Source organism: Chaetodon auriga, chromosome 15, assembly GCF_051107435.1.
Source record: "Chaetodon auriga isolate fChaAug3 chromosome 15, fChaAug3.hap1, whole genome shotgun sequence".
NCBI classification, from domain to species: Eukaryota; Metazoa; Chordata; class Actinopteri; order Chaetodontiformes; family Chaetodontidae; genus Chaetodon; species Chaetodon auriga.
The window spans coordinates 16066003-16093607 of record NC_135088.1 but is presented as its reverse complement, the minus strand read 5'-3'; the positions used below and the strand labels follow the sequence as shown (position 1 = coordinate 16093607).

The following is a 27605-nucleotide window of genomic DNA, read 5'->3' as shown; positions in this document are numbered from 1 at the left end:
TGTATGGTCCCATGGTTTTGTCATTCCCTAGAGAGGCTATTTTTGTTGCTGCTGTGTCGCCAGTGAGTGTAAATCTGCAATTGTTCATTATAAAGCCTGCTTTATAAGCCAAAATATGACCCACTAATGGAGAAGAGTGACCTGTCAGATAACAAAAAGATTTGTGCATCTCTTTCCCCAAGACATTAAAATAAACCCTGCCTTTAGTATGTGGCAGCACCATAATTTGTTTTGTTCATTTTGTGTCCTCTACAATTGCATGTGGACTGGATTTAATTTCTGGTTTTCAAAAAGATGAACTTTAATTCACTTATATCCTACTCCCTCTTAAACGCGGGAAAACAAGCCGGACAGTGAGTAAGTAATATCATGGTAGTTTAGTTTTAATGTTGACCTTTCGTAAAACTTTGAAAGTCTCATTTACTGGCCATGAAGACGTCATCTTGAAAATGCGTTTTCACTATCCAAACCTCATGCCAGGAGTTTTCCATTAAAACTGTCATACTTACTGTAGGCTGGGTCAGCATATGAAGAGGGACCTTTTACAGTTTTTGTGGCCACAGATCTGGACTGGAAACATGCCAGGGACTCTAGATATTTACTGTTTGCTGTTGGGGGGGGGTAGTCAGCTGTTGTGAGACCACAAAGAATTCCCAGACCTGTGGGTGAAGTCTGGAGCCTCTCTCACAACCGCTATAACAGACACAATAAGCATTCATTGAGTCAGAGCTGCCTCGTAAACATATTTTTACAACTCTGATTCTAAAATAGCTGACATGTAAATAAACAAGTAAATAAATTTAGTGTGAAGGTAGAGACCAAAAGCAGAGCTAAAAGAAGTGAATAATGGACTTACATTAGCCAGGTGGACACAAACACAACACCAATGAGTGACAACGTTGCTTCCTAACAGATGGATGTATAAAACAGCACAGGTTTGCTAAACGTTTTGCCATATCAGAGGGTGACATGTCAGCTCACAATTTGTTTCCACTGTCCACAAATGGCCAAGAAAACACTTCGACTATGGACAGATTATGAGATGGCTAAAAAAAATGGCTCCTGTCTTCATTGTGATGTCTTAAAAATGATGTTTCTCAAAAGTGTTTTTGTCTTAGATCTTTGATTCTCAAACAAGAAATGTTAAGAGTCTGGTTTTCCAGCCATGACTATATTTATTATAGAATCAAATCCTACATAATTACCTCTTCATGATAAGGTGTTCAAATGCATATAGACAAATCTAAGCTTACTTACTGGCAGATAACCCGAACAGACAGAAGCTTACGAAGCTTAAAACACAAATAAACAAGCAGCAGTTAACATGTCATGAGTCACATTTCAATTCATGTTGGTGTGTGTGGATCTAAAGAGCTTCAGGTGACGCTCAGAATGACCAGAACCTTATTTCTCATGGAACCATCACTCTTTATTCTGGTACCTCTGTATGGAGATTAAAAAAAAAAAAAAAAGAAAAAAGAAACCATAATCAAGCAAGTAAACCAAGAAATCAATGCTTCACATGTTTTGCAAAACAAGCTTTCAAGCAAAAAGGTACAGACTATAAAAGCTGTAAACTACATATAAGGACTTAATTAACCATATACTAAAGCAGGAGCTGGAGCGTTTTCCATGCCTACTGTATACACTCTGATGCTTAATGGAAAAACTGAGCATGCCAGAGGGATGACAATTTCCAAACCTCTGATTTTCTCTGTCGTCGCCTTTCATGTACTTCCCCTCAAGGCAAAACCACAACTTATTTTGGGCTAAAAAAAAAAAAATCATCTTACATGCCATTTTCCAAAAGGACATTACTGAGCATCCAAAGGTTTGCTTGTCTTCACCATGTTTCTTCCATGAAGGACCACAAATGACTTCTTGAAAGCGAACTTGAACAAATAATGTGAAATAGACAAAGCGTGCCATAAACTGACGCCAAAGGAACCCTCAGAGCACAACATGTTCATTGATAAAAGGGTGTTTGCATTTCATATGAATTTCGTGGAGGAGATGTTACAAAGGCTGCGTGAAAGTGCTGGGGAACAGTCGTGGTGAAATAGTCAGACCATGGTCAGATGTCAGTGTGTCATATAATAGACATAAGAGTCTGCTTTGATTGGTTTGGTTGCAAAACAATCAGCTAGTCTCCCCCTGAAGCCCCCGGCTGAGCTCTGCTGTTGAAACTCAGTACTGTTTCATGATGGCTTTAGGTACTGAGCTGAAGTCACTGATCAAGCTTTGGATTTCAGGAGTGACAACAGATAAAAGGCGAATGGGGTGGGGGGTTTTTTTTGTTTGTTTCTTTTTTTTTTTTTACATTAGTCATGTAAACAGTGGTGTATTTGTCTTCTCAGTTCCAATGAATCATGAATGTGTGCAAAACTGCTTGTTTTCAATGAGTATGTACAACTCACTTTAACAATCTAACCCGAGAATTACACAAAGAAACACATTTCAGATTGGTCCTAAAGTCCTAAGTGAAAAAAGATCAACAAAACAGTCCAAACGAATGGCGGAACAATAAAAATATAGGAAACAGAGAATTGCACTTGCACTGAAAGAGCTTCTACACAAGCAGAAATAAAGCGCTATAAATGTGTGATTTTGGCCCCTGGAGACGACAAGCTGCAGCAGAAGCGGTCGTGGCCTTTTGCAATGCAAAGCCTCTGAGATCAGGCAGAGATACAGGCATATCCATGACTTACTGAGACAGAAGCAAAAACAAAGAAGAGGAGCAGAAAATACGCACAGATGAACAGAATACAACTGAAATACTGTAAGTCAAATCTGGCTTTCTGTAGCGAGCAGTAATAGTCCATTGAAGGCTAGCATAATGTGGCTAATCCTGTAACTATGCTACTCATGCTCTATATCTTAATGTAAGCTATGTATAACTCAGTCATATATTTTATATGTCCCAGGTGGAAAAAATATCCCTTTTCTCCCTTTTATTTTACACAGATTGCACCCTGAGATTTGATAAAACAAAACGTCCTTTCAAACGGTTCAAGTTGTGTCCACAACAGTCCACTAGCTCATATCTTCCATTTTCAACACAAGCCTCATAAATACAATAATCAAATGACTATTGAACTGACCTCTATGTACAAAGTGCTGCACTTACACTAGAGCATAACATCCTACATATACAGTAAGACAGACATAAGCGGACAGTACATCAACCAATCACACTGTGAAGATCACACACAGCACATTTTCATAGGCGGACGCGGGAGGTTTCCCTACAGCAGCACTGTGCATTTCAAACTGTTACACCTTTGCAGACCATAGTTTCACACTTGAAGTCATGCTATAATATTGTTACAGCATGTGCTGCAGTTGGAGGAATAGACATGTGAGTGCTGTGGCAGTATGGCATCCTCTCTTGTATATTATTGCAAATGTATAATATAATATTGAATCTTTTATGCTCTCAATAAAATGTATCTGATACCGACCACCTCAGAAATCAATGCACGGCCTCAGGGACAACAGTGCTGCTTGCCCTTACTGCACTACCGTTCGTTCCCTGCCTGGATCCACTGAAAAGCTGGTGTTCCTCACAACACGTTTACAGAGTAACACTAATGTCACAGGATGCATCAGCATTTCTATTTTATATTAAACTACAGCAGTGACTTGTAATCTGACAGAAGATCTATCAGGATATCTAGAAAGACAATCTCTCTGTGGACTCTCAGTCACCTTGTCTAAGTCATTTTGTAATGGAGGACACATCTGTGTTTCTGAACACAGGGGACAGTACTGAATGTCCCTTATACAATACAAAACTACACTGGATGTGCTCCATGGCATAGAGGGGCAAAAATATCTTAAACTCATCTTAAAATCTGAAGCTACATGAGAGAATGGATTTCATCAGCGATGGCTGAAAACACGTAATCAGATGTGAGGAACAGCAGGCTACGGCATGTCTGCAACGAGGCTTCACATGAAAACGCGCTGAATGTGTTGGTCAGTGTTACAACAGTGTTTAAAGTGTCTTCAAAATGTTGTGCCTTCCTTGTCTCATCAGCCATCGCTGCTGATCATCATCTGCCTGAACATCCAAGCACCACACGCCAACACACACACATGCACACAGACTGTTAGATCTGACGTCTCCTTCTGCCGCACGGCCTCGCCGAAACCCGCTGTCCTATCCGAGTGGAGAAAGGAAATTCATGGTGACTTCTGGGTTTGACTCAAAAGTATCAATTCACTGATGTATCCCTTCACTTATTTGCTTTTAGCTTCAGCTGGGCAACCTTAGCGTGTCCCAGCTTAGTCTGAATGTCGACAGGCCTGTCGAAGAAGCTGACTATGGCCGGCTCGTTGAGCAGAGAAGCCAGAACCTGCTCGAACGAGAAGGACCACTCCATCTCTGAAAGGTCGGGCCCTGCATCCCGACTGCTGTGGGAGCCGGAGGTGTCGGAGCTCTCCGGGGTGGTAGTAGCTTCTTTGGTTGAAGGCTCCTCTGCAGCAGCGGCGGCAGCGGTGCTGGCAGGCTTTGTGCACTCGGGGGGGCTGTTCGGCTCCTGCAGCCTCCGCCCCACCTCTTCCATCCTCAGGAGAAGGCTGGTCACATGGGCCACGGCTCGGTACAGAGACTCCTCCTCTGGATCACCATGAAAAATGTTGTACAGGGTCTTGGAGAACTGGATGAACTGAGCCTGAGACAGAAAAACAATCTATAAGCACATGTTGTACTTAATCAGATAAATCAGCATGTCACATAGGTCCTTTTGTAGTGAAAATGGGAGGCTAAATCTTCTGTTTTTGCCACTTCAGGCAGAAAACCGTCTCTTTAGCCAATAAACAACACATGGATTGACTTACCTGGTTAATTCGGGGTAGATCCTTGATGGTTTCCTCTTTCTTAAGTATTTCATTTTGCCATTGTTTCAGGTAGGCCTGCAGGTCCACTTTGCCTCTACCTGTCAAGTTCACACACAACTAAGACATTTACAGCTTTTAATTATAGCCATGGGGTATTTGTGATAAACATGGGGGAAATGTTACCTCTTTCAGGGCTTTTCCTGATCACACCATCTTCAGGAAGGTCAAACGCTGAAATACAGAAGCAGCAAGTGAACAAACTGTGCTTCAAGAACAATCAATGACACTCAAGGACATCAGGGAAGCATCAAGGCACGATTATGACAGAATTTAGGAGGAGGGGGTAAAAGTGAAATCTGACTTTTAAAGGGAAAAGGAGTAAAGAGGCTAACCAGAGAGTCTACTCAAGTGAGAAGAGTCTTCAGTCACTGGAATAAAGTGCTGGATTCTTTGTTCCTTTACGTGCAAAGGACTACCTGTGAAAGCTAGAAGATACCGACTGTGAGCGCACTGAGAGGAAAGATGAAGAGACAGAGGTGACAGAGGGTCCACACGAGCAAAGCAGATGGAAGTTGTTAAAGAAATTAATGAAAGAAAACACAGAAGTCCACATACACTGATTTATCAGTTCATGAGATAAAGTCTGATGCCATCCCATCTCACTATCCTGCAATATGTTTGTGAATCTCACAATGTGATGTTTGTTTAAACTGTGTCAAAGACTCAACTCCAGGGTCATGTTGAAGATTATACTGCAATCAGTGGTGGTGTACTCGAATGCATCATATTTAAATGGGGCTAATCAACTGATAGATCATTGTTATGCGCAGAATTATTGCATTAAAGAAACACATGTAACAAAGCTCAGCATCCGTCTGTGCAAAGACAATTAAATACTGTTTTGAAAATAAAGTTATCCAATCAAACACTTCTGACTTGAATCGTTTTAGTTTCTCACTCTTCTTCTTTAAGCCTGCCAATGACTGTGTGTGCGTGTGTGTGTCAGCTTGCCCTGCTGGACTAAGCAATTACCCTCACAAGCCAACAGTGTCATTATATTTGTCCGATAGCTTTGTGCTGCATGAGAGGACCTCCATGTGAGTTATTGGTTCAGGGTGTCTGTGCCGTGAAAGTTGTTGTTGATATTCAGGATCCAAACAGAGCGAACCTTAATGATTGTGGTGACCTTTCCTCAGTTACAAGACTGGGACTCGAATTTCCACCTAAAATGTAAAATATTATTTAAAACCTAATGGGCATATTTACTGAGCTCTCTGATGCTCTCCAGAAGATCTCTGTCAAATTCTGACCTTTCCCTTCTGCTAATGAGACGTCAAATTATCACCTTTGAAAATGATGACCGGCTGTGAAAACATTTACGCTAAATTTCAGCGCACAAGATACAGTATAGCGTAATAGTCCATTTGCCATGTGATATCATGTTTGTGCTCCACACTTGTGCAATTGTGCAACGCCATGTTCATCCAACATTTTCATACTGTGGCATGCAGAACAGTGAAGCCTTTAGCGGAGATGTAGCTATAAGTTAAAGGTAATACAACAACAAGATTACGACACGCATGATGTCACTGTGTAGCCCGTCCTGTATGACTGCAGCTGGCAAGTGCATACAGCTGCTGAACTGTGTGCTTGCACTGAAAAACCTGCAGACTCTCAGCTCTAAATAGCACATATTGTCCTTAATCAATGGGGCTTTTGGCACTGTAATAATGTCAGACTTTGATGTGGGCTGCTGCTCAGTCTGTGAGAGCTCAGGGCTGTCCCACTGTGAAATCGGCAACTGTTTGAGGTCAGTGCAGTTTACTTTTCAGCTCTCTCTCTCTCTCTCTACGCTGTCCCTCAGTCCATAAATCTGCAAACTTTGCTTGAGGGAGGGTTTATCTGATATCCCCATGTTGGTCCTGTTCTTAGATCATTATTAATGTTGCTGCGGGACCATCGTTGCAACTGACCAGAAAGAGACAAAGCAGGTTATGGTGGCTGAATGGGTCAAGCACAGGACTTTGACACAGAAGACTGGGGGTTTGTGTCCCGTGTGGAACTTACTGTCATATTGCTGACTTGTTATTTTTAGGCTTAGTTCACTTTTTGCTTTCAGTTTCTTTTTGTTTTATTTTTCTGTCGCAGTTTGGTTACATTTAGTCTTTAACAAAACTACCTGGTTACGTTTAGGAAAAGATCACAGCTAACTACATGTTAGAAAAGCTAACTTCTTCCACGTGCACATTTTTCTTTTTTTTCCAAGTCGCAAGGCTTTTACATCAAAACAGCATGACTGGTCAGCTGCGATGATGGTCCTGGAGCAATGTAATTATGATGATGTAGGAGCAACACCGACATGCTGTCAACATGATATCAGATCGTACCTTGAGGGATATATCTACAATGCATTGTGACATGAAAACTGTGGTAACAGCAGAATTTCGCCTTGAATAAACAAAGAAAAATCAAAAAAACACTGATTACAGTATGTGGAGTTGTTAGTCTTATGTCCGTCAGCCTGAAATATCGACCTCACACAGAAACGTCACTGCCATTATCACATAAGCGCCGTCTGCCTCTCTGCTGCCTCGTATCACTCCACTGAGCCCCTCCCACCAAATCCGCAGATTTGGTTGGAGGGCCCCCTCTCCATGTCGTGAGCCTCGTCCAGGCCCTGATCCCTCCCTCGCCATTAACAAACGCTAAAACAAAGCCTGGAGATAGGTCTGGCTATGAGAGACAAGGCTCTCACCCTCTGGCATGAATGCACACGTGCAGCCAATGAGAACACCCTCTCTCTGAAATGACCTGTCATTGGCTAAACTCTTCCATGATGGGCTAGATTTTGTACACAGAGCCAAGAGGAGGTGCAGAAGTCTAGTTTTCTCTGCGACCACCTGAATTACAATAAGCTGAATGGTTATTATGGATTTTTTGCCCAATGAAGCTAAAAATAAACTTCCTGCCACAGCTTTAAGGCTTAGGGTGGGGAACTCTGCCTCTACTCTGTGGCAACAAGATGGGACCTGTCCTTGGTGCTGAAGCAATACGCACTCTCCATGAGACATAAAACAAGCTTCACTGCTTGATGTTCACTGGCTTGGCATGTCACAAACTGTGACTCAGTACTGTTTTGTTGCTAGGCTGTCAGTTGTAATTTGAGCACTTCTTCCTCATCACAGATCCTCTTTATGGGCAAACTAGCCCACTGCAAAATGCCCTTACAGCTCCTTACATCCATTGTTGCCATGGCAAAGGTCTTTCACCCAACATAGACTATTCTTACCCCTGCCTTCAAGCACGCACTGCCACATCATGCAGACAAGAGCCACACACTGAAGGCCAGTTTCTTCCCCCAGGAAATGTGCCCACTCAACAAATGCTGAGTTGTGGACTGGATTATTGAAATGACAACTCAACCACAGACTGATGTAAGTCAATCTGATCTTGGGTATTATTTTAGGCTGCTTCTGTACGTCTGTCGGGCGTGTGTTATTGCTGTCCAGCAGGAGTATGTGATCACTGTAGATGTGTTGTGAGAGGTTGAAGCTGAAGATACACTAATACAGATCGGTTTTGTAATTTACAAGAGACATAGACGTGAGAGACTGAGAGTTGTCACATGAGAAAATACGAATCATTTCAAAAAATGTGTCATTTAGATTTGCTGATGTTCGCTTGATCATCTGTTCATCACTCACCTGGTGGCAGGTGCAGCTTGAAGAGGAATTTCAGCTTATTTGTGAAGGATCCACTGTACAAAGTATCTGCGGGAGAAGCAATTTGAAATTATAGCAGCGGGGACACTGAGGATAAGCGCCGCATGAGTGGAGAGCAGAGAGCAGAGTGAATTTACCAAGGGCACAGCAGAACTCTTTAAAGTTGACGAGGCCGTCCTGATTCTCGTCTATCAGGCGGAAGATCCAGAGAGAGAGGGTGCTCTTGATGGTGCAGAAAGCCCAGGGCTCCAGCAGGGAGAAGAGCCCGCTGAACTGTTGGAAACCCAACTGGTACTGCTCCAAATAGGCCAGGCTGGGGTCATGATGGAGCAGAGCGGGACTCTTCATCGTCCAGTAGCAGCAGAGGAAATGCTGCCTCTGAAAATGGAAGAAAGATAGAAGAGAAACATGATGGTTTTATTTCTCATTTCTTTATCGTGACTGTTTACATTTTTTAGAATAACACTGAAGATACTCTATCACGTCTCTGACTCACTTTGAACAAGTTATAAAGCTCATCAAGCTGTGAGGAACTGAATCTGACCTCTTGGGACACCACCCGAATCTGAAAAGAGATTCAAAATTCATCCTTAACACCACGTTAACGATGCAATTTCACAGACTGCCGTGAAGATCAAGATCAATATTCCTTTATTTGTCCCACGAGGGGAAATTCCAGAACTCGATGGTCACTTACAACATTTTGTTTGGTTGTATCCTCCAGTGTCTGGATCACATGCAGTTTGTTTCTTTTCCGTGAACTCTCGACTTCCTCTGAACGGATATGTCCATATTTCTAAAACAAAGTGCAGTTAGTTAAACAAAGCGCAACGCTGATGTCGCCGAACAAAATGGACGCGAAAAACTCTTGCACTACCTCGTACGCCTCTCGGATCAGAGCGCTGATATCCACGTTGAAGTGGGATGCTTTATCGTTACTGCCCACTGGAGCTTGCTGCACTGTTGGAGGCAACGGACTGTCTTTGTTTGTCACGCTGTCGAAGAATCTGAAATGTCAGATGGAGAGACAATCGTTTACACAATAACAACCTTTAAACACATCAGCCCTGCTTTTGCGTTTGGATTCACACGGACTTGTTGAGGATGGTGACGGCCTCGGCATCATCGTGGCAACTGATCAGAGCCTCCATGTTGTAGTCCAGCACTGCCAGGCCGAGCTGCAGAATGGCTTTTATGCCGTCGTAGAAAAAACAGTCCACCACGTTCACAGCACTCTCTATGGGCAGGACGCTGATGAAGAGAGTGAGGAACCAGGACAAGGACACGGACGAGAAGAAGCTCAGGTCCGTCATGTGCTCCACCAGCTGGGGCAGGTTGTCTCGAATCAGATCCTCAAACACCGCCTGATCGACCAAAGCGCCTGAAGAAAGATCGGCAACATTTCAGAGTGCAGCCAAACTCCTGAAATCATTCACCTTTGATGTCCTAAAATGACCAGCAGAAGCGGTTTGAGAATGGCATCCTTTGCTTCCCCTCTCACCAATAATTCGGCGGTTAAAGTAATCCGGCAACATCCTCTCACAGACGGCCACTAACAGCCAGAAAGCCTCCTCTTCTTTAGCGTAGAGAAGGAGAACTGAGGTGAGGATGTTCATGGCCTGAATGGGGAAAAAGGACACACTTAAAAAAACAGACTACTTTAGGGGGAAGTGTATGGTGAACTGCAGAGAGAAGGCAAGTATAAAGGCAATTTCAGAGCATCAGTGCCTTTTTAAAATGTTTTCAATGGTTTTTAGATCACTTGTATCCTTGTGGCCTTTTCTGAGCTTCAGAGCTTTTCTTTAAAGTACTTGGCCTTTTTTTAAAAATCACCTCTGCTTTTCAGAGCCACTGCACTCCTCAGTGTCATGAAATGACCAATCACAGTAAAGGAGACATGGGTTTTAAAACTGTGAGTGTTGAGTGCTGACGTCTGTGCCATAACCGTCAGCTCACCTAAAACAGCAGAGGACAATCTCGCACAAATTACCACTAGAAATGAAGGGGTGTAGAATGATCATGACAGCAAATTGACACTTCCTGTTAATCGTATTTTTGTGTGCATGTTTTTCATTTTCATCGCATCGTTTTTCAGCAATTGCCAAGTTTAAAACTGCCACAACATCACTTATTGATTCGTGGACTACTGTTTTGAAGCCTTAAGTGAAGTGACCATATATGGACAAGAAGGTGGAGTTGGGGCGGATACTCACTGCTATGCCTCTATCCTGATTGGATCTGTCTGAGAGCCTGAGGACACTTGAGCAGATGCTGCTTTATCATCTTTTTTACTCTAAATGGGACCATAATTTAGAAAATGAGCACCATGCTGTATTGAAAAACACTGGAAACGATGGACTGAGACCATAAACTCATTAGAAAATGCTTACAGGTGTGATTAATCAAGGGAGAAGTAGACGGTTTCCACGTAAGCTTACAAACACTCTTTTTATGACCAATGGGGTTGCCCCCTGCTGGCCATTAGAAAGAATTCAGTTTAAGGCAACATTGGTTTCACTTTTCAGACTCCATCCACCATTTATACAGTCAATGTTGATAATGATCTTCTGGGTGCAATCTCTGTATTTAAGCCAAGGCCTCTAAGTGTTTGTTATCAGTGTCAATCAGTACCTGGCAGTAGCCGATTTTGGGGTTCCTGTATGCATAGGCAGTGAGGACTCTGCGCAGAGCTGAGATTCCTGTGTCACTCTGAAAGGCAGGGTGTTCTGGCAGAGAGCGGTGCAAGTCTCTCTCAATCTCGTCCGTAGCCAAAGTGCTTGTGCCAAGAGACTGTTCAACCAGCTCGGCGTAATAGCCAGGGTGAGTGGCCATGTCGTTCACGGCTCCTACAGAGACAGAGCCACGGTCAGTCCAGAAACAGATGCTGCAGCGATCCCACACCGACCATGTTTCCTTAATTAAATATTCTGAGTGAGCACTCGAGCACTTAACGCTTTCAATCATGCAAGGATTCATCAACAAATCACTGACACTTCAGATGTCTGCTGTCTAAATACCTGAAAGCAGCATCCACAGCTCTCCTCTCAAGGCCTCGGGAACACCACGAACAATCAAGTCTCGTGTCTTCTTGGTGAAGAACATGCTCGTGCCACGTCCGTATTCAGAGAAATGGATGTTCCAAGACTGTTCCTTCATCTTTTCTTTAAGCTGTCAAAACACACAGTTAGCACACACACCACAGTGTTATTGTACACACTCTGCAATGCATGCATTTTTATTTAGGTCCACCTCTGATATTTACCATTTTTGGGTCAAGGTTTTCAACATCCTGGGGATGGAAAACAGTCATGAGAGCCTCTGTGCTTACAGCCTTGCTGCTGCCTTTCTGCCCCACCATCAGTGTTACGTCCTCTGGGTTGTCCTCGAAGTGGTTGATGAGTGACTGGCACTCGCCTCGTATGGCCTTCGTGATAAACACATTTTCAATGTCAGAAACCACTGCAAAATACAGAATAATAATACAGACCACAGAGCACAATGGCACAAACAAAACGACGCTCAAGTATGTTACCTCTGATGAAGCAGAGTGCTGAGGGCTGGCGCTAATCCCACACCTGCTACGGATTGTGTTGGCAAGCCGCTGGTAGTCCCGAACCTCAGAGAAACGCAGCGCCCTCTTGCCACGCACACACACCGTTAAAGCTCTGCTGCTGGAGTCTGGCTTCTCAACATTAACAACCTGGAAGAACGTTGGCACACCACACAGTCACTTTGGAGGCTGACGTTCATCAGTATGCAGCCTGCTCGTTCAGACATTACTGGCAGTGTTTTTATCAATCAAGTAATGCCGCCTTTGGTCCACTTTACCTCTCGCATTGGAATGATGATATGGCACTGGCTTCCATCCTGGCTGGCGAAACACAGGTAGTTCTCAGACAGGCAGATCTTGCCAAGCGTGTTAAAATGGCTGAAGGGCACCCACAGGAAGCTCTCATGCACCTCTAACAGATTTTCCTCTTTGGGAAGCCTGAAAAATGCTCGGAACTGCTCGCTCTTTGCATGAGCTTCTAGGCCTCTGCGGGGGAGGAAAAGTCATGGGCGGAACATCACGTTAAAGTTTTGTTAGAACATCCTTTCAGCAGCCTCCACACTCACATGCACAACAGTCTTACAATAAACTCTCCTTTCTGCTCTTTGACTGATCGCTTTAGATCATTACAAATATAAATTATTACATATACTGTTAGTATGGACAGGTAGATCATTTTAAGTGTTTCCAGCAGATCGACCTCAAATCAAAAGCTGCCACAGTATCAAGTCATCAAAATGGTCCAAGTAAGCAGCTACAGTAAGTTGATTTTAAAAATACATGGCACCGGTACTGTCATGTATGGCCACCATTAAAACAAACACAAACACTTTCTGACTGCCGTCAGACTGGGTGTTTACTCTGGTTCTTCAAGTTGGCAGCCAGCACTAACAGGATCATGTAAAGCTGTGCAGTGTAGCAGACAGATAGTACCTCTTGGTAATTTGCAGGGGGTCAGCGAGCGCTGGCTCTCTCTGGAAGGCCTCCTTATCAAAAAGGCGCTTAATGGAGTAGTCGGCCAGCTGTTCCATGATAACAAATGTTTCATTAAGGTGCAGCAGCATGGAGAAGTAGTGATCCTCCCCATGAGCCAAGACATGGATGCTCTCAGTCAGTAGAACGTTAGAGGTTTTCTCCAGCCTCCAGATCTCATCCCAGGAGATGACCAGCTTCACTGCAACGTCATCACAATAAATAAGAACAAATCCAGGGTTAAGTCTCACAGCTGCCAGGACAAGGATCTTGAGCAGCTGGTCCAAATTTGCATTATTAAAATATATGACATGCACCGCAGTAAAAGCCCATTTTATGGTGCCATTATAAAGAATTACTGATACGAAAAACTGTATATGTTCACAGCATCTTTTTCGAATTCTTCAAATGTCACCGATGTCATGACAGTAAGTGTTATCCACTATCCATGCTGTTTTTCAAGTTTGCCTCCGCTACGCGGTCCGCTACAGTATAATGGCTTTATAACAATAATGGAAGGTGTCATTACTTAGAGAGCTATTTTCTAATGCATGAAAGCCCACCACAGCGGCTGTTAGGAGCTGTCACAGTCTTTGTTACCACCGATCAACATTATCGGGACAAATGGCACAGAAATAGCTTACCCTCAGCTCCCAGCAGGTATGAATAGAAGCACAGGAAGTTTGTGCTGAGGTAGAGCCAGCCCTGGCAGGGCACTTTGCCCTTCCAGTAGCTGCACGAGTAGTATGTGACCAGCTTTTCCTCCGGTGGCAGCTCAAACCACTTCTCAAACCTCAAAAGTGCTTCTCTGAACTTCTCAGGATCTTCCTCCAGCACCAGGGACGACTTCCCTTCCTCAGCGATAAGACCCTAAAACATTAAACATGAAGGGTTACAGCAGAGTGAGGGTGATTAGAAAACGATGCATCATCTTCATTAAGGTGTTCAAATCAATATCTTTCAGTAAATAATGGAAAGAAATACTGTGTAATTCACAGTCAGGGAGTTTAGTAATATAAGTATTAAGAAGCCATTATCACATTCAGTATTATACAGCATTACAAGCCCTGCTGAGAGATTTGAGTCATCCCCAGAGAAAAAAATCATAAGTTCTTACTCTAATCTTGCCCTGTACAAAGCTGGTGATGTCTTCACTGGAGTCAAAGACAGAGAGCGTCCTCATGATGTTCTGCTGCAGCCAATCCCAGTGCTGAACAATCTCCTCTTTGGTGACACCTGACACAACATCAAGAGTGCAAAACAAGAGTCTGAGGTCACAGGAAAAACGACATTTTTTATTCTTACATAACTCTGGGCTTGTCATAATAAGATGAAAATCCAGCGACATACCACATGCTATTGACCAATACACTTGCGAGTCTGGTGTGTGGTGTAGAATGCGGTACGGAGCAACTTTGGATGTGGAGTCCAACACAGTATCCAGAGTTCCCACAAGGAGGCCTGCAACATACATACATTGGTGTTTTTAAATCAGTACTGTTACACATGACCTTCAGCCACGTGACGCCTTTGACTGTGCCTTTATACTCGTCCTGACAGCGTCAATGTGAAAGATCCCTCAGGTCCACGCCAGAGCTGCCGCACAACTAAAATTAGCAAAATCTGTTACGTTTACTATTTCTCTCTGACATGCCCTCCATGAATAATTAACCATGTTGCAGTGAAACCACACTCATGCCCAGCATCAGCATTATACCGGCGTGCCCGCTGAACACGGATCAGCCATCCACATGTTCTACCAGTGGAGCTACAAACACAGCTCTTATAATTTATGTTCTCATCAGTGCAGAACGGCATCAAACGGTCAAGGACAGACGTTAACACGTGAGAGATGCTACACATAAAAGGCTCTTGTGCTGGAGAGGGCCTCGAGTGCAGCATGCTATGCACAGTCAGGTAGTATTTAACCTCTGCTATCATTAAACCGCCCAGACAAGACATCAGCCCTTCTGCCTTCAGCTGGAACACCGCTCGTTGTCATTAATTAGCGATTAATTACCTTACGGCTGTCACACTGTAGCATGTGGTTAGATCCTGCAGCTTGCAATCACTGGTGGCATGACAAGCGCTACTTTTATACTTTCACAGATCCAAGTTAGCAAAGAATGTCATGCAGTTAGTTTTACACAACAGGTTGTTTCTAGACCAAAAAACACAAGGGGTGTCGCTATTTCTGAGAGATCACACACGGCTGCTTTGCTCCTGACAGTTCACCTTCTCTCTCTGAACATGCACCGCTCGTCTCTATAACTGCAAGTACAAACTCTGCTGAAGGTCCGTCACTGTCCCTCAGAGGTTTTATATCTTACAATAAGGAAATAATAAAACAGTAAACGCAATAATGACAATGAAAACAGCCAAATGTCACTTCAAAACACTTTGAATCGGCAGTCAGCTGATAATATTGCTGACCAGTCATACCTTACATATGTTTTTGTCACTCACATACAAACACTCACAAACAAATATATACATTTCCATATAGAGAAAACAGGGAAAGCTGTAATCCCAGCTCTAGAAAAGATCTGTTGAAAGGCTGAAATGATTAGTTGTTGAATCGATTAGTTGATCGACAGGAAATACTTGACTAAGTCATTTAACAACTTCTTTTGGCCTCTCAATTGTGAGGATTTGCTGCAGCGTTCTGCATTTTCTTATCACCATAAATTCAATACCTCTGGGTTTTGGACTCTTGGTAATAACTGACAGATTAATCAATAATGAAAACAATCATTGGTTGCAACCCCAGTCTGTAAAAACAACAGCTGTCAGAGTTTTCTCTCCATGCTAAAAATATCCCATCTCATTTCAGCAAAGCTTGATATAACCTATATTACAACTCAACTAAGCATCAATGTCAGCACAGCTGCTGACACATTCGCTGTGCAGGGAGCAGCAGTGCCTGACATTGCAGTGACATTACAAATTCAAGGGTTTCCAGTTATATTTGAAGCCTCGGGGAGAAACCGGTGCAAATATTCACAAACCCACTGAACTGCCCTGTGGCAGGACGTCAGGAAGCACCGCTACTCCAAAGTGCATGATTTTCAGCCTGCTTTTGTCAGCTGGAAATGGGTCTAAATCTGACTGAGCAAGGGATCAAAGTTTTCAGGCCCGTGCACATCCTGTAACCTAACCACAGGGCAGTGACACCAGCAGGAAATGAGCCGTGGAGGGAACACACACACTTTTCCCCACGTAATCTCCCTGTCAACTCAGTGCTGTAACAAACCAAATAAGCCAGTGCCCTGACACGTACACTCAGACAGACCCGCAGACTGAGAAACCAGCTCCTCAGCACCGAACCTGGCTCATGTAATGCTGACACTTGGCTTGTACCTGTTGCTATGAGGCTATTTTCCTGTGGACGAGCAGGCTACAGAGCAGCACCCGCCCTGTGCACGGCAGGCAGCTGTTAGCTACACAACCGTGTAGCGAGTTAACCCCTAAATTACGTATCTATTTAAATGAGGTTTGGCGAAGCCGCAGCAGCTGTCCGACACATGCGAGGAGGTGAAAACATGACGGCTAATGTTACCTGTCAAACCGCCTCCACCTTCTCCGTAGCCTCGTCTCCTTTGCAGTACGAAATACTCATTATCCTCCTCGGTGACCCATAATTTGAAGGCGTTTTTCAGCAGAATCTCTTCAGGTTTGAGCCACATGTTTCAAATGTCATGGAGTTATCCGCGAAATCCACCTGACACGCCACGGTTATCTGTAACGTGGCCCGACATCAAACCCGTGGACGTTTGTTTGTGTCCCAATCCCTCCCTTCCCACGTCGACAAGAAATGCTGCCAAAGTTGCAAGGCATTCTGGGATTGTAGTTTGTGGCGAGAAGGCGGTCCTCGGAGATTCATTATGAGGGACCAGCTATTTCATGAATGAAACGGGGGGAAAAAACACTGCCGAGTAATTGGTTCGTTTATTTCAATCATATTTGCTCATCTTTAATTCATAAGAAAACTTTTTTTTTCATCCAAGCTGCAATTTTTTTAATTATTCAAAATACATAAATGAAAATATGTTTTTGTGATCACATTATTAATCTCAAAGTAAAAGATTCCAGAGAAGGGTACACATTATACGATAAACATATTAAGAAATTATTAAATAAAATGTAACACATGCACATGCATACAGAACAGTGGCAGAATTGAGGGGAAGAAAATAAAACGCTCATACTTTTTGAAAAACGGATTTTTAACATTCAAAAAAGTGCATTTCTTATTTTGACTTTTCCCATTTGGTTTACAATTTTGGTATTAATGTTTCAATTTCAGCTAAAAGAACATTTTGTGACAGGATATGCTGTACATGTTTGTCTGAATTCTTGGTTTTATAATTTTTCTTTTCAATTTCTAAACTCCTACACATTGCCTGAATGTAGTTTTTATACTATTGTTAAAGTAAAAACTTTTAAAAAATTATACTTGGTGTCTCACAAACACAAAGAGAAACAAAGAGGACAAAATATATTAGTTTTCTTGGCACTGGCATTCTGGAAACTGATTTGTGGTGAAGTGCCCGCTGGGTCTTAAGTGCAATGTAAACACTAATAGCACCCTCATAAACAGCATTCAGCCTTGATGACAGAGCCCTAGAATAAATTTCTGCTCACTGACATGTTAATGATCTGAATAACATGGAGTGACAACATGTAGATAAGAATGTGCCACCACCTCTTCAAGACTGCTAAACATGCTTCTATTTTATCGCCTGTGACATTGTCCACAGTAATGCTGGGGAAACTAAAATAGCAAGGACACTTTCTAAAGATGTTACCTGACCTACAAATATAAACTATAAAATTGTACAAGATACAGGGGATCTATGCCGTGCATATGACATTATTATGGTACATTTCACAGTGGCAATTGAGCACTTTAACAAATGTAAAAACAAAAATATAAAACTAAACATGGCTGAACATGAGAACGGTTGAACTGTGCAATACTAACAGAGTTACATGACTGTTGCTTCACTGAAGGAAATGAGAGTGCCACGACGGCTGATTTACTTGCCAGGAAGGTGGAACAATGATTTTTTGAAGAGGTCAGCATTATGAATAACTGAAAATCCCCTTTACCAACCAGGACCGACGGTGCGCACGGCACAGCTTAATGTCAACTTCTGGCAGGAGCATTGTGACTATGATCAGATATTACTTTTTGATCCAAGTTACATCCATTTAGTTGATTCATTAAGATTTCACCAGAGGACTGGATAGGTCTACTATTTGAATCAGTAATCAACATACTTAGAGGAAAACTGATTTCAAACTGTGAAAAGTCGTTGAAATTAACTGAATTAAACAGTGGGAAAGTGTCGTTTCATTAAAAGAAAACACGTTTCATCCTTTATCCATTTGCTCTTGTTGCTCATACAGCTCCTGTTATATATCAATGTTTCATTGGATCTGCGCAAAGTAATGAGTGTTGTTGTTAGTCTGTTTTTTGCTGCCCCCAAGTGGCCAAAGTGGCCTGGTTTAAAATGTGCTGATTCCACAAGCTTTGAAGATACTTGAATGCACAATCAGTATGAATATTGTTTGAATTGAGATGCTTGTATATTACATGACAGAGTGGCCAGCTTATCATTTCAAAAGAGCCTTTCATTTGTCAGCATGCTCATCATGAAGTCCACTGAGCCCACAACCGCCACCCCTCCAAGACTTTATTGACCAATTGAATCAGCAAAAACAAAATGACTCTTGAGTTGTGATTGGCTGTGAAGAGTCACACTATAAACAAACTTAAATGGATGTGACTGTGTTAAACCAAACGTAAAACAATGTGTCAAGCTCGGTTTCCTTTGTTTTTTCTTATTTGCTTCTTTTTCTTGTCTTTCTGAATGCTTCCCACTAAATTATCCTTCAAAACACCATTTTAAATACCTTAAAGGCAGATTCTGAATTATGCACTGTACTGGGCTACATGAAAGGCTGATTCTTGCCAATAATGTCCCCAAAAACTGTTTATATAATTCATAAAATCCTTTATTTCCGTTGATTAAACAACTCAATCATAATACAGTATGATGTGCACAGTCTCTAGTTTTGTGTATTTGATTGCTTGACTAATTAAATGTTTGATTAATTAAAATAAAAGCTTTCTTGACAGGATTTTTAGTGTGTCCTGACTCCTGGCAGTAAAACGTACAAATCTTTCCTAGAAAGCATATTTGGCCATTAAAAAAAAAACAAAAACAGCTGCCCCCTAAGTCGTCGCGTTAATGACGTCACGCGAGTCCAAAACGAGTCTGCCCAGCGCGGAATTTAAAAATAGGACTTTTCTGAAAACGTTAGCTGTCCAGTTTTTAAGCCAGACTTATTTGGCATGATGACATTAGACATACAACATAGACTTAGGCTGGATTTCTTTCGCTTTGTGCACTTCTTGGTATTTCAGGCAAATAGTGACGCAATCAAACAGCACCCGCGTCGTTTGTAACGTTAGCCAGCTTGAGCTAACTGTAACTTCGTTACCGAAGTATCCTCCTCTCAAAACTCCAAGAAATATCAGGTGATAAATGGTAAACTGGAAGTTAGCTGCAATACGATAAGTCTTGTCATACATTTTTTCAGATAGCACTCGTTTCTTTACTTAACTTTAACGTTGTTGTTGTTGCTAATACTGGCAGAAGGAAGTTAGTTAGCCAACAAGCTAACATGAGATACTTCGGATACAGCACTGACACACCTGCTATATAGCGGCTAACTCGTTGAATTAACCGTCCACAATGGAGGATAACTCGTCCTGTTCTTCGGTGGTGAGTGGTCTTTCTCAAGTATCTTTCCTCCAGAGGACGTTGGAGCGGTTATCCTCCACACAGTGTCTGAAAGTACAAACTGAGGAGGCGGCTCCCGTCGCTGTCATTGCACTTCAGAGGTACCTGTCTGAGGAAGCTGAAGGGCAGCAGCTCGACAGCTACAGCTACGATGTGACGGTGACGGACGGAGTGTGGCGAGCCAAATGCTTTGTTCACCCTAGTTTAAATCATTTGGTGCACACAAACACCCTGAGGACTGGGGCTGACATCAGCATCACTCAGTGCTCTTTTGTGTACAATGAGAGGAGATTGGGACACGGTTACATCTGCATTGAACAGCTCAGATGTGGTGGAGAGAGATCTGCTATCCTGCCCCATGTGAAGGATGTCCTTTCGCTGCCTATGCTGGTAAAGCATGGCATGGAGAGGAGTGTGGTGCTGCAAAGTGATGTTCCCCTCCAGGTGAGCCGCAAACATTACCTGTCTCTGTGGAACAACGACGACCCAGAGGGAGACATCTGGACCTCAGGCTGTCCCTCATCTGACGCAGTGCTGGACGGTGAGATACTATGATGATCCCGCTTCTCACACATCATAAAACCAAGATGATTTCTATATCTTCCACATGGACTATATGCATAATTTACAGTCTGAACTAAACACACGAGGAACAGTTGTTGACTAGAATACATGCATTGGTATTCTGTCTTGAAGATGAAATCCTGAAGATGTTTTCTTTTCAATAGTGTCCAAGATCACTCTTCTTTGTAGTCTGGAGTCATCCTTCAGAAACACATGGAAACCTCTCCCTCTTCTAGTGAAGATAATACACAAATCCAGATTACGATATTATGGCAAGTTTGGCCTAAAGATTGATTACCCCTACCAGGTGAGTTTGAGCTTCGCAAGAAACAAGTCGTGTTACGACTGAGTGCTGCAGTCTACTTGTTTTTCACCTGGTGCTTTGTTATATTTCAGGCATACTTTGAAGTTGCTGACCAGAGTGGGACAATGTCCCTTGTGCTTTGGAACGAGCTTTGTCCAGAGTTTTTTCAGAGACTGAATGTGGGCACAGTGTTGTACATCCAAAATTACACCTTGAAGCAGAGTTATTCAAACCGGTCACACCCGCAAATGAACCATCACAGAATGAAGACCTTTAACTCTGTAGGTATGTACAGAACAGTATGTACTCACCACAGTCTTGCATTTTGAAGTTTAGTACAAATGTTGAAAGTAAATTAATTGTATTTTTGTTTTGTTCTTTGTCTGAAAAAGTTGCACAAATGCTGTATGTGGCTTAACACTGGCATTGTCTGACAGTAGACTGAAAGGGCTGGTGAGCCACTTAATACTGTCAGCTTAAACTCTCTGTAATGTCGTATCTTCATATGTGTTTTTCTAAGAAATCTGCCTGAATCCTCGCAACCCAGCCTCAGTGATCACTGTTGTCTCACCGAAGAGTGTCCTGCCTCAGTGGGGATTGCCGGATGTTTCCTACCAGTTCATCACCAGGTATGAGTTCGCATTTATCCACCTACAGTTCATCGTTAGTCTGTCTTTATCTTTGAGGTGTGTGAGCTCTGCGATTTTTATTCACTGTTTTGGTTTATACGAAATACATACTGTTTAGTATTATTCTGTTTATACAACATTTCCTTGCTGATCCGTGTAGTATTTGAATTTGTTTTGCTGCTTCATAGTATGAATGTATCCTGCAGGTCAGAATTGGAAAAACTATCCAACAATTCTGCATGTGATGTCATTGGTTTGGTCACATTTGTTGGGCGCGTTGAAAGAGTGAAGAGTAAAGGGAACAAGGGTAAGAAATGTTGATGTTTATCTCTTAACTGGAAATAATTTGTTGAAACTTAATTAAAGCTGCTGAATTTCCTTTTTAATTTGAATTAGCTCTTGGTGCTGTTCACCTTCTAGGTCCAGAAAAATACTGGACGTATCGCTGGATCCACGCGGTGGACGGGACATCTGGTCACCCTTTTATCCTGGAGGTTTTTTCCTCCTCTCAGCCAGAGATCTTCAGTCACATATGCCCGAGTAAGACAACTCTATCAGCTCCTCCCTGATAGCTCTGCTGCCTTTCTCATAAGCATTTTCACCTAGTTTGTTTGCTCCATCATGATGTCTTCCACAGTGACCTACCTGGTGTGCACTCAGATGAGAGTTTGTCACGTGGAAGGCTCGTTTCCCTACCTCACAAGCAGCTGCGAGACGGAAACGTTCATCACAGGTTTGCATGACTGCTACAATATACTGTACATACACGTGGTGATGGTTTTGGTCACTGCGGTTGGAGCTGAACTGTATATTATCTGTCTCCACAACAGGCCACCACAAAGGTCAGCCGTATGTGAGTGACCCCAAAGTGAAGAGCTTCATTCAGTGGACCAAAACTCTGAAGGACAACGTTGTCCTCCAGAGGACAGCCGTTGGTGGTCATTATTGCTACCCTCGGCCCCCACAGAAATACACCCAGTCAACAGCAGATGTCTCAGGTGAGGGGAAAAACACACAATGGCTCATTGAAACATCTATTTTTAGAACTAATTCACATGCTTTAAGTTTTTTTAGCCTCTCAGTTTGTAACCGTTTCCGTTCAGAATGCTCCCATTAGCCTCAGAAAGAAGTCCAGCTTACATGTTTTATAATTTCAGGGCATGAAATGATGACGTCCACTTCAGTACTGAACCATAATGAGATTCACTGGGTTCTCTTGTGGGTGGCAGGAATCCAATATAATGTGGGTCAGCATTCTCCTGCAGCTCTGCCACAAGACACAGCGTAGCGTCCAGGCCCTGATAAATCACTTGTACTGCACACCTGCTCACTGTATCCTGATGCATGGTTGCAAGGAGTTCATCTTTAAACATTTTATTAGATTTTTCAAAAACCATTCATTCAAGCCACTCATAAGAAGACAATTTACAGACAACAGCTTGGCTTCTAAAGTAGAAGACACTTTACCCAGCATCTAAAACTCTGCATCCCACACTATAAGTGATTTGGTTTAATTGTCCGTGGAGACTTTTGTTATTTTAAAACCTTTATGCTCCATCTTCAGCTCAAGCTCCCCTGGTTGCTGTGTCTGACTTGAAGAGGGAGATAGAGACCTTGAAGTTTAGGGAGCATAAAAAACTGGCCATTCAAGGACAAATCACGGCAGTGCGCTACCTCAAAAACCCGAAGACCACAGAGTCTCAAAGAACGGGAGAGAAAGAGGTAGTAGACATTATTTCAAAGCTTTCTTTCAAGAGAAGTGATCATTAAAACTGTAAAATAAGTCAGCTGCTTTCCTGCAGGTGCCTGATATTTCTACTGATGTGTGTGAACAAGCTGCGCCTGACACACACAACGATCCCTCACTAGCTGAGCAGACTTCACAGGCCAGTTTAATATCTCCCTCTGCTGAGAAAAGCTCTGCAAACAGAAGGAAAAGAAGAATTCAAATGAGGTATAATTCGTCTCCTGGCTGTCAGATTTGTGAGCTTGGCCTTGAATCCTTAATTGTGCCTTTGTGGCTTTGAGTTTTACATGGAACTCATTAAATGAAATGTAACACATGGACATGTTTTCCAGAGAAGCCATGCGGTCTTCCTTGAATCGTGCTTGCGTGCCAGCAAAAAGGTAGTGAAGATTCAGCTGGTAGTGCTCATCAGTGACCCACTCCAGCCATTCTGTGCTCATTTGTCTCTGCTCCTACAGGAGAGCTGGACCTGAAACTACAGAGGAAGGACAAGAGCAGGAAGAAGAAGAGAGTGAGTCAGACTCTGAGGAGGCTCAGCACGCGGAGCCTCGCCTACAACTTCAAACTCAAGGTGCGTTACTGCAACTACAGCTTTACTGCAGTTTACCTTACATGTTCTGATACACTGTCGCACTGATGGGTTCATTTCCACCAGACTCTGATGTATTGTCTTGGGAAAGCAGAAGCTGGCTGAAGCAACGACAAGAAGTGTCTGAACATTTGTGTCAAGGTGGTCTGTACCAGGACAGTGTCTCTCGGAGGTTCACGTTCGACGAGAAGGACGTCCTCCTGCAGTGGAGCAACCTTCAGCCGACGCGGTGGGCACCAGAGCAAACCGCTGACACCATCCCACCTGTGGCCTCTCAGGGATACTACCAAGTAACAGTATTAGGTGAAGTTTTATATTAAGAAGGATTCTGATCTGTTCCAGCATTGCAGCCTGTTCAGAGCATTCAGTTATTCAGAGGATGTGGGCCCTGGCCTTCTCTTTTTATCAACGACTCTCTTAAGTGGACAAAAATAACTCTCATTTGATTAGTCCTGAATAGTGGCACCGGCTTTTAAATATTTATTATGATTATATTGCCTTTTATGTCATCAGTGAGTGACTTTGAGGTTGAGACCAGCGTAAATTAAGCTGCAAAGTGCAATGTCTGAGTGACATTTAGAAAACACCATCATGCATAGTGCATCTGGTGGATCTCCTGTATTCAACTTTTTATTCTATGCCCTCTGTTGCATTTTCAACATGTTGTGCACTTCTTTGTCTGTCATCTTCTGAATGAATGCTCCACTCCTGACAACTCTGAGCCAACACACTGTCAGCTGGGTCCACCTTTAGAGCCCACCTTTCATTTAGCAAAGAGCACTGATGACGACCATCAAAATCCTTTTGTCAGTCTTCTTTTTTTTATATCTTTTTGGCAGGTATAAACAAGCAGATAGCTGTTGATGCTGCATATTTTCCTGTTGTGAGCTCAGACGAGCCCAGGGCTGCGGGTCTTCCTCAGGATCCCCATGGCAACACGATGCTGTCCTGCCTGTCATCAGGCTTCCTCTGCCCTCTCAGTGATACCGCCAACCACAGTGAAGTGACACCTCCTGAGCCAGGTAGCCACCACACCACCCATTCAGCAAGCAGTCACCGCAGTTTGACCTTAACACACGCGGTTCCTGCAGACCCTGGAGGTCTTTTATAACTACATACATGCATCATATTAAGGATCAGTGTGACAGGTGATGTGCTATAATGTGGAATGATTGTCTTGCAGAGGAGGTCTTAGTGACTGCCAGCGAGCTGGAGGACACACATGTCGTCTGCATCTTGGACCTTTGTCATCTGGGTGGAGATACGGTGGAAGTCCTGATCAGCAAGGTGTACAGAGTGACGGAGGTTTGTCTCGACTAGGACGTGCAGAAGAAGTGTCCAGTTATCTGAAAATCTTTTGTATTTATTATCAATTTACAGTGATCATGTCATTAGACAGTTATTTTTGATAGAAAGAGGAAACTTGGTCGACTTGTCTTGGACCAAACTTCAGTTTAATACTTGTAAATTCTCTGATTAACTGTTTCACATGTACAGTAAATGTCACAAAATATATTGCTGTAATCTTTTGTAGAGAGGACATTTTTTTATGATTGATTAAAAAACTAAATTGCATAAAGTTGCATATTTTCCTCCCATCAGAGTTATGCTGTGTATTTACTTTGACAGCTATTTCTTAGGCTGCAAATAACGTCAGTTTTTACACACCGAACACACTCAACTCCTCTAAGCATGAAACTGTAGACGAGGACATGTATTAGACCTGTTCATAACCCATGGCCTGTCAGTACAGGTTTACTGACCATTTAATTAACCCTGTTTTTAACCAACCTCTTGAACTAAACCTTTCATGTGTAGATCTTGCAGTCCACTCCAGAAGCAAAATAGATACCATTAGATCTAATCTTTTACATCGTCAGTCTACGCATTTTAATTTTTCAGAATCTGCACTTTTAAATGAGGAAACACTGGAGAGATTTGTCCTGGTGGATGCTGACATGCTTGAGAAAGTTATCTCCCAGTTAAGTTCACAACCTGCCTTTTAGACCCCATTCCAACATCATTTTTTAAAGATGTTTTTAAAAAAATTATCTGCTGACTGTCATTAATCATTCACTACAGACTGGCGTTTTCCCCACTGCTTTTTAGACAGCCATAGTTAAGCCACTGTTGAAGAAGAACAATTTGGACGCATCATTACCAGAGAACTATCGACCTGTTTCCAACTTGCCATTTTTAAGATTGTAGAAAAACCTGTTTTTAGCCAATTAAATGATTTTATGCCCTCGACAAACACTGCTGAAATATATCATTCTGGTTTTAGAAAATATCACAGCACAGAGACAGCACTAGTGAAAATTGTCAATGACATCAGGTCAAACATGGGCACAAAGATGCTGTCTGTGTTGGTGCTTTTAGATTTGAGTACAGCGTTTGACACAGTAGATCATACCATTCTTTTAAACAGACTCTGAAATGTAATTGGCATCTCTGGTACTGTTTTTAACTGGTTCAAATCATATCTCCCTGACAGGAAATTCTATGTCAGCATGGGTGAACACGCATCTAGTTTTTATCGAATGAAATGCAGTGTTCCCCAGGGGTCAATTTTAGGTCCAACCCTTTTTAACCTGTACATGGTACCACTTCATCAGGAGGCACGGCATCAACTTCCACAGCTGTGCAGATGACACAAAACTTTACATCGCCGTGTCTCCTGATGACACAGGACCACTTGATGTCCTTTTTAACTGTATTTCAGACATTAAATCTTGGATGGCAGAGAACTTTCTACAGCTCAACCAGGACAAAACTCAGGTTTTAGTTATTGATGCAGGAGACTAGAGAGAGAAACTGGCTTTCAAACTACAAGCTGTCTGTTTTAGCCCATGTCAACAAGTTTAAAAAAACATTTAAAAAACATTGCCAAAGTATGCCAGTTTCTCTCTTAAGCCAATGCAGAGACACTTATTCATGCTTTTATTACCTGCAGGATTGATTACTGCAATGCTCTTCTTTCTGGTCTTCCTAGAAAGAATATTTTTCAACTACAGTTACTTCAAAACTCAGCTGCTCGAATGCTGACAAAGACCAGAAAGAGAGCTCACATTACACTGATTTTAAAGTCTCTGCATTGGCTTCCTGTGCGTTTTAGAATTGATTTTAAAATTCTTTTATTGGTTTATAAAGCTCTTAATGGTCTTGCTCCTTCTTATTTATCTAACTTGCTTTTATCATATGAACCCAGCAGAGTTGGCCTTTTAACAGTACCTAAAGTTAGAACCAAAACATACAGTGAGGCATCTTTTTATTACTCTGCCCCCCTGTTTATGGAATAGCCTGCCTGAAGATCTGAGTATACTTTTAAAAGCAAACTTAAGACCCACCTTTTTAGTCTGGCTTTTAACAAAATTTTAAAATTTAATCAATTTTAAGTATTTTATTTCATTTTATTTCAAGATGCCGTTTCCTCATGATGTAATGTGAGTGTTGATTGTGTGAGTTTGTGATCTTGTGTGTGGGTGTGTGTGGGTGTGTGTGGGGGTGTGTGGGGGTGTGTGGGCGGGGTAGAGGTGTGTGTGTGTGGGGGGTCTTTATTTTCTTTATCTTTGATTGTAAAGCATTTTGTGCTACATTTCCTTCTGTATGAAAAGTGCTATACAAATAAAATTCTTCTTATTATTAAATAACGGTGAGAAGCGAAGGTTATGGGCTCCCCTCCCCAGGTAGTGTTACATCCTAGAGGTGATCGCCACACTGTCAACAAACATGGTTTACATTTAGCTGTTCAGCGTCGTGTGAGAGACGACTTTGTTGTCAGACAAGTGTTTTAAAAAAAACCTGTTCTACAATATTTTATTCAAAGTCAAACTTTTTCCTCCACGTCCAGCGGCCTGCTGAGTCTGTTTGTGGA

At 42.5% G+C, this 27605-nt stretch overlaps 2 protein-coding genes across 4 annotated transcripts; one reads left to right on the top strand and one right to left on the bottom strand.

Annotated features, from left to right (window-relative positions):
* Nucleotides 1–1159: 1159 nt before the first annotated feature.
* Nucleotides 1160–16899, bottom strand: tbc1d8b (TBC1 domain family member 8B). 2 transcript variants are annotated; one of them, XM_076750361.1, is made up of 21 exons: nucleotides 16646–16899; nucleotides 14437–14547; nucleotides 14204–14322; nucleotides 13731–13956; nucleotides 13048–13288; nucleotides 12393–12600; nucleotides 12097–12264; nucleotides 11827–11988; nucleotides 11582–11732; nucleotides 11196–11410; nucleotides 10066–10183; nucleotides 9660–9945; nucleotides 9442–9571; nucleotides 9262–9360; nucleotides 9061–9129; nucleotides 8702–8942; nucleotides 8547–8612; nucleotides 5235–5327; nucleotides 5026–5073; nucleotides 4843–4940; nucleotides 1160–4676 (listed from the first exon to the last, which is right to left on the bottom strand). In XM_076750361.1, exons 1-21 carry the CDS (start codon nucleotides 16770–16772, stop codon nucleotides 4239–4241), a joined length of 3414 nt encoding a protein of 1137 aa, XP_076606476.1. In that variant the 5' UTR covers nucleotides 16773–16899; the 3' UTR covers nucleotides 1160–4238. The 2 variants fall into 2 exon arrangements, with proteins under 2 accessions (XP_076606476.1, XP_076606478.1); XM_076750363.1 differs by lacking the exon at nucleotides 5235–5327 and having other exon boundaries at nucleotides 2319–4676.
* A 2440-nt stretch (nucleotides 16900–19339) lies between these two features.
* radx (RPA1 related single stranded DNA binding protein) lies at nucleotides 19340–25328 on the top strand. 2 transcript variants are annotated; one of them, XM_076751293.1, is made up of 15 exons: nucleotides 19340–20439; nucleotides 20627–20769; nucleotides 20859–21051; nucleotides 21287–21395; nucleotides 21602–21702; nucleotides 21816–21935; nucleotides 22033–22128; nucleotides 22226–22393; nucleotides 22960–23117; nucleotides 23198–23349; nucleotides 23475–23522; nucleotides 23601–23713; nucleotides 23798–24034; nucleotides 24571–24753; nucleotides 24915–25328. In XM_076751293.1, the coding sequence occupies exons 1-15, from the start codon at nucleotides 19851–19853 to the stop codon at nucleotides 25049–25051; spliced, it is 2547 nt and encodes an 848-aa protein (XP_076607408.1). In that variant the 5' UTR covers nucleotides 19340–19850; the 3' UTR covers nucleotides 25052–25328. The 2 variants fall into 2 exon arrangements, with proteins under 2 accessions (XP_076607408.1, XP_076607409.1); XM_076751294.1 differs by lacking the exon at nucleotides 23475–23522.
* The last annotated feature ends 2277 nt before the right edge of the window (nucleotides 25329–27605 follow it).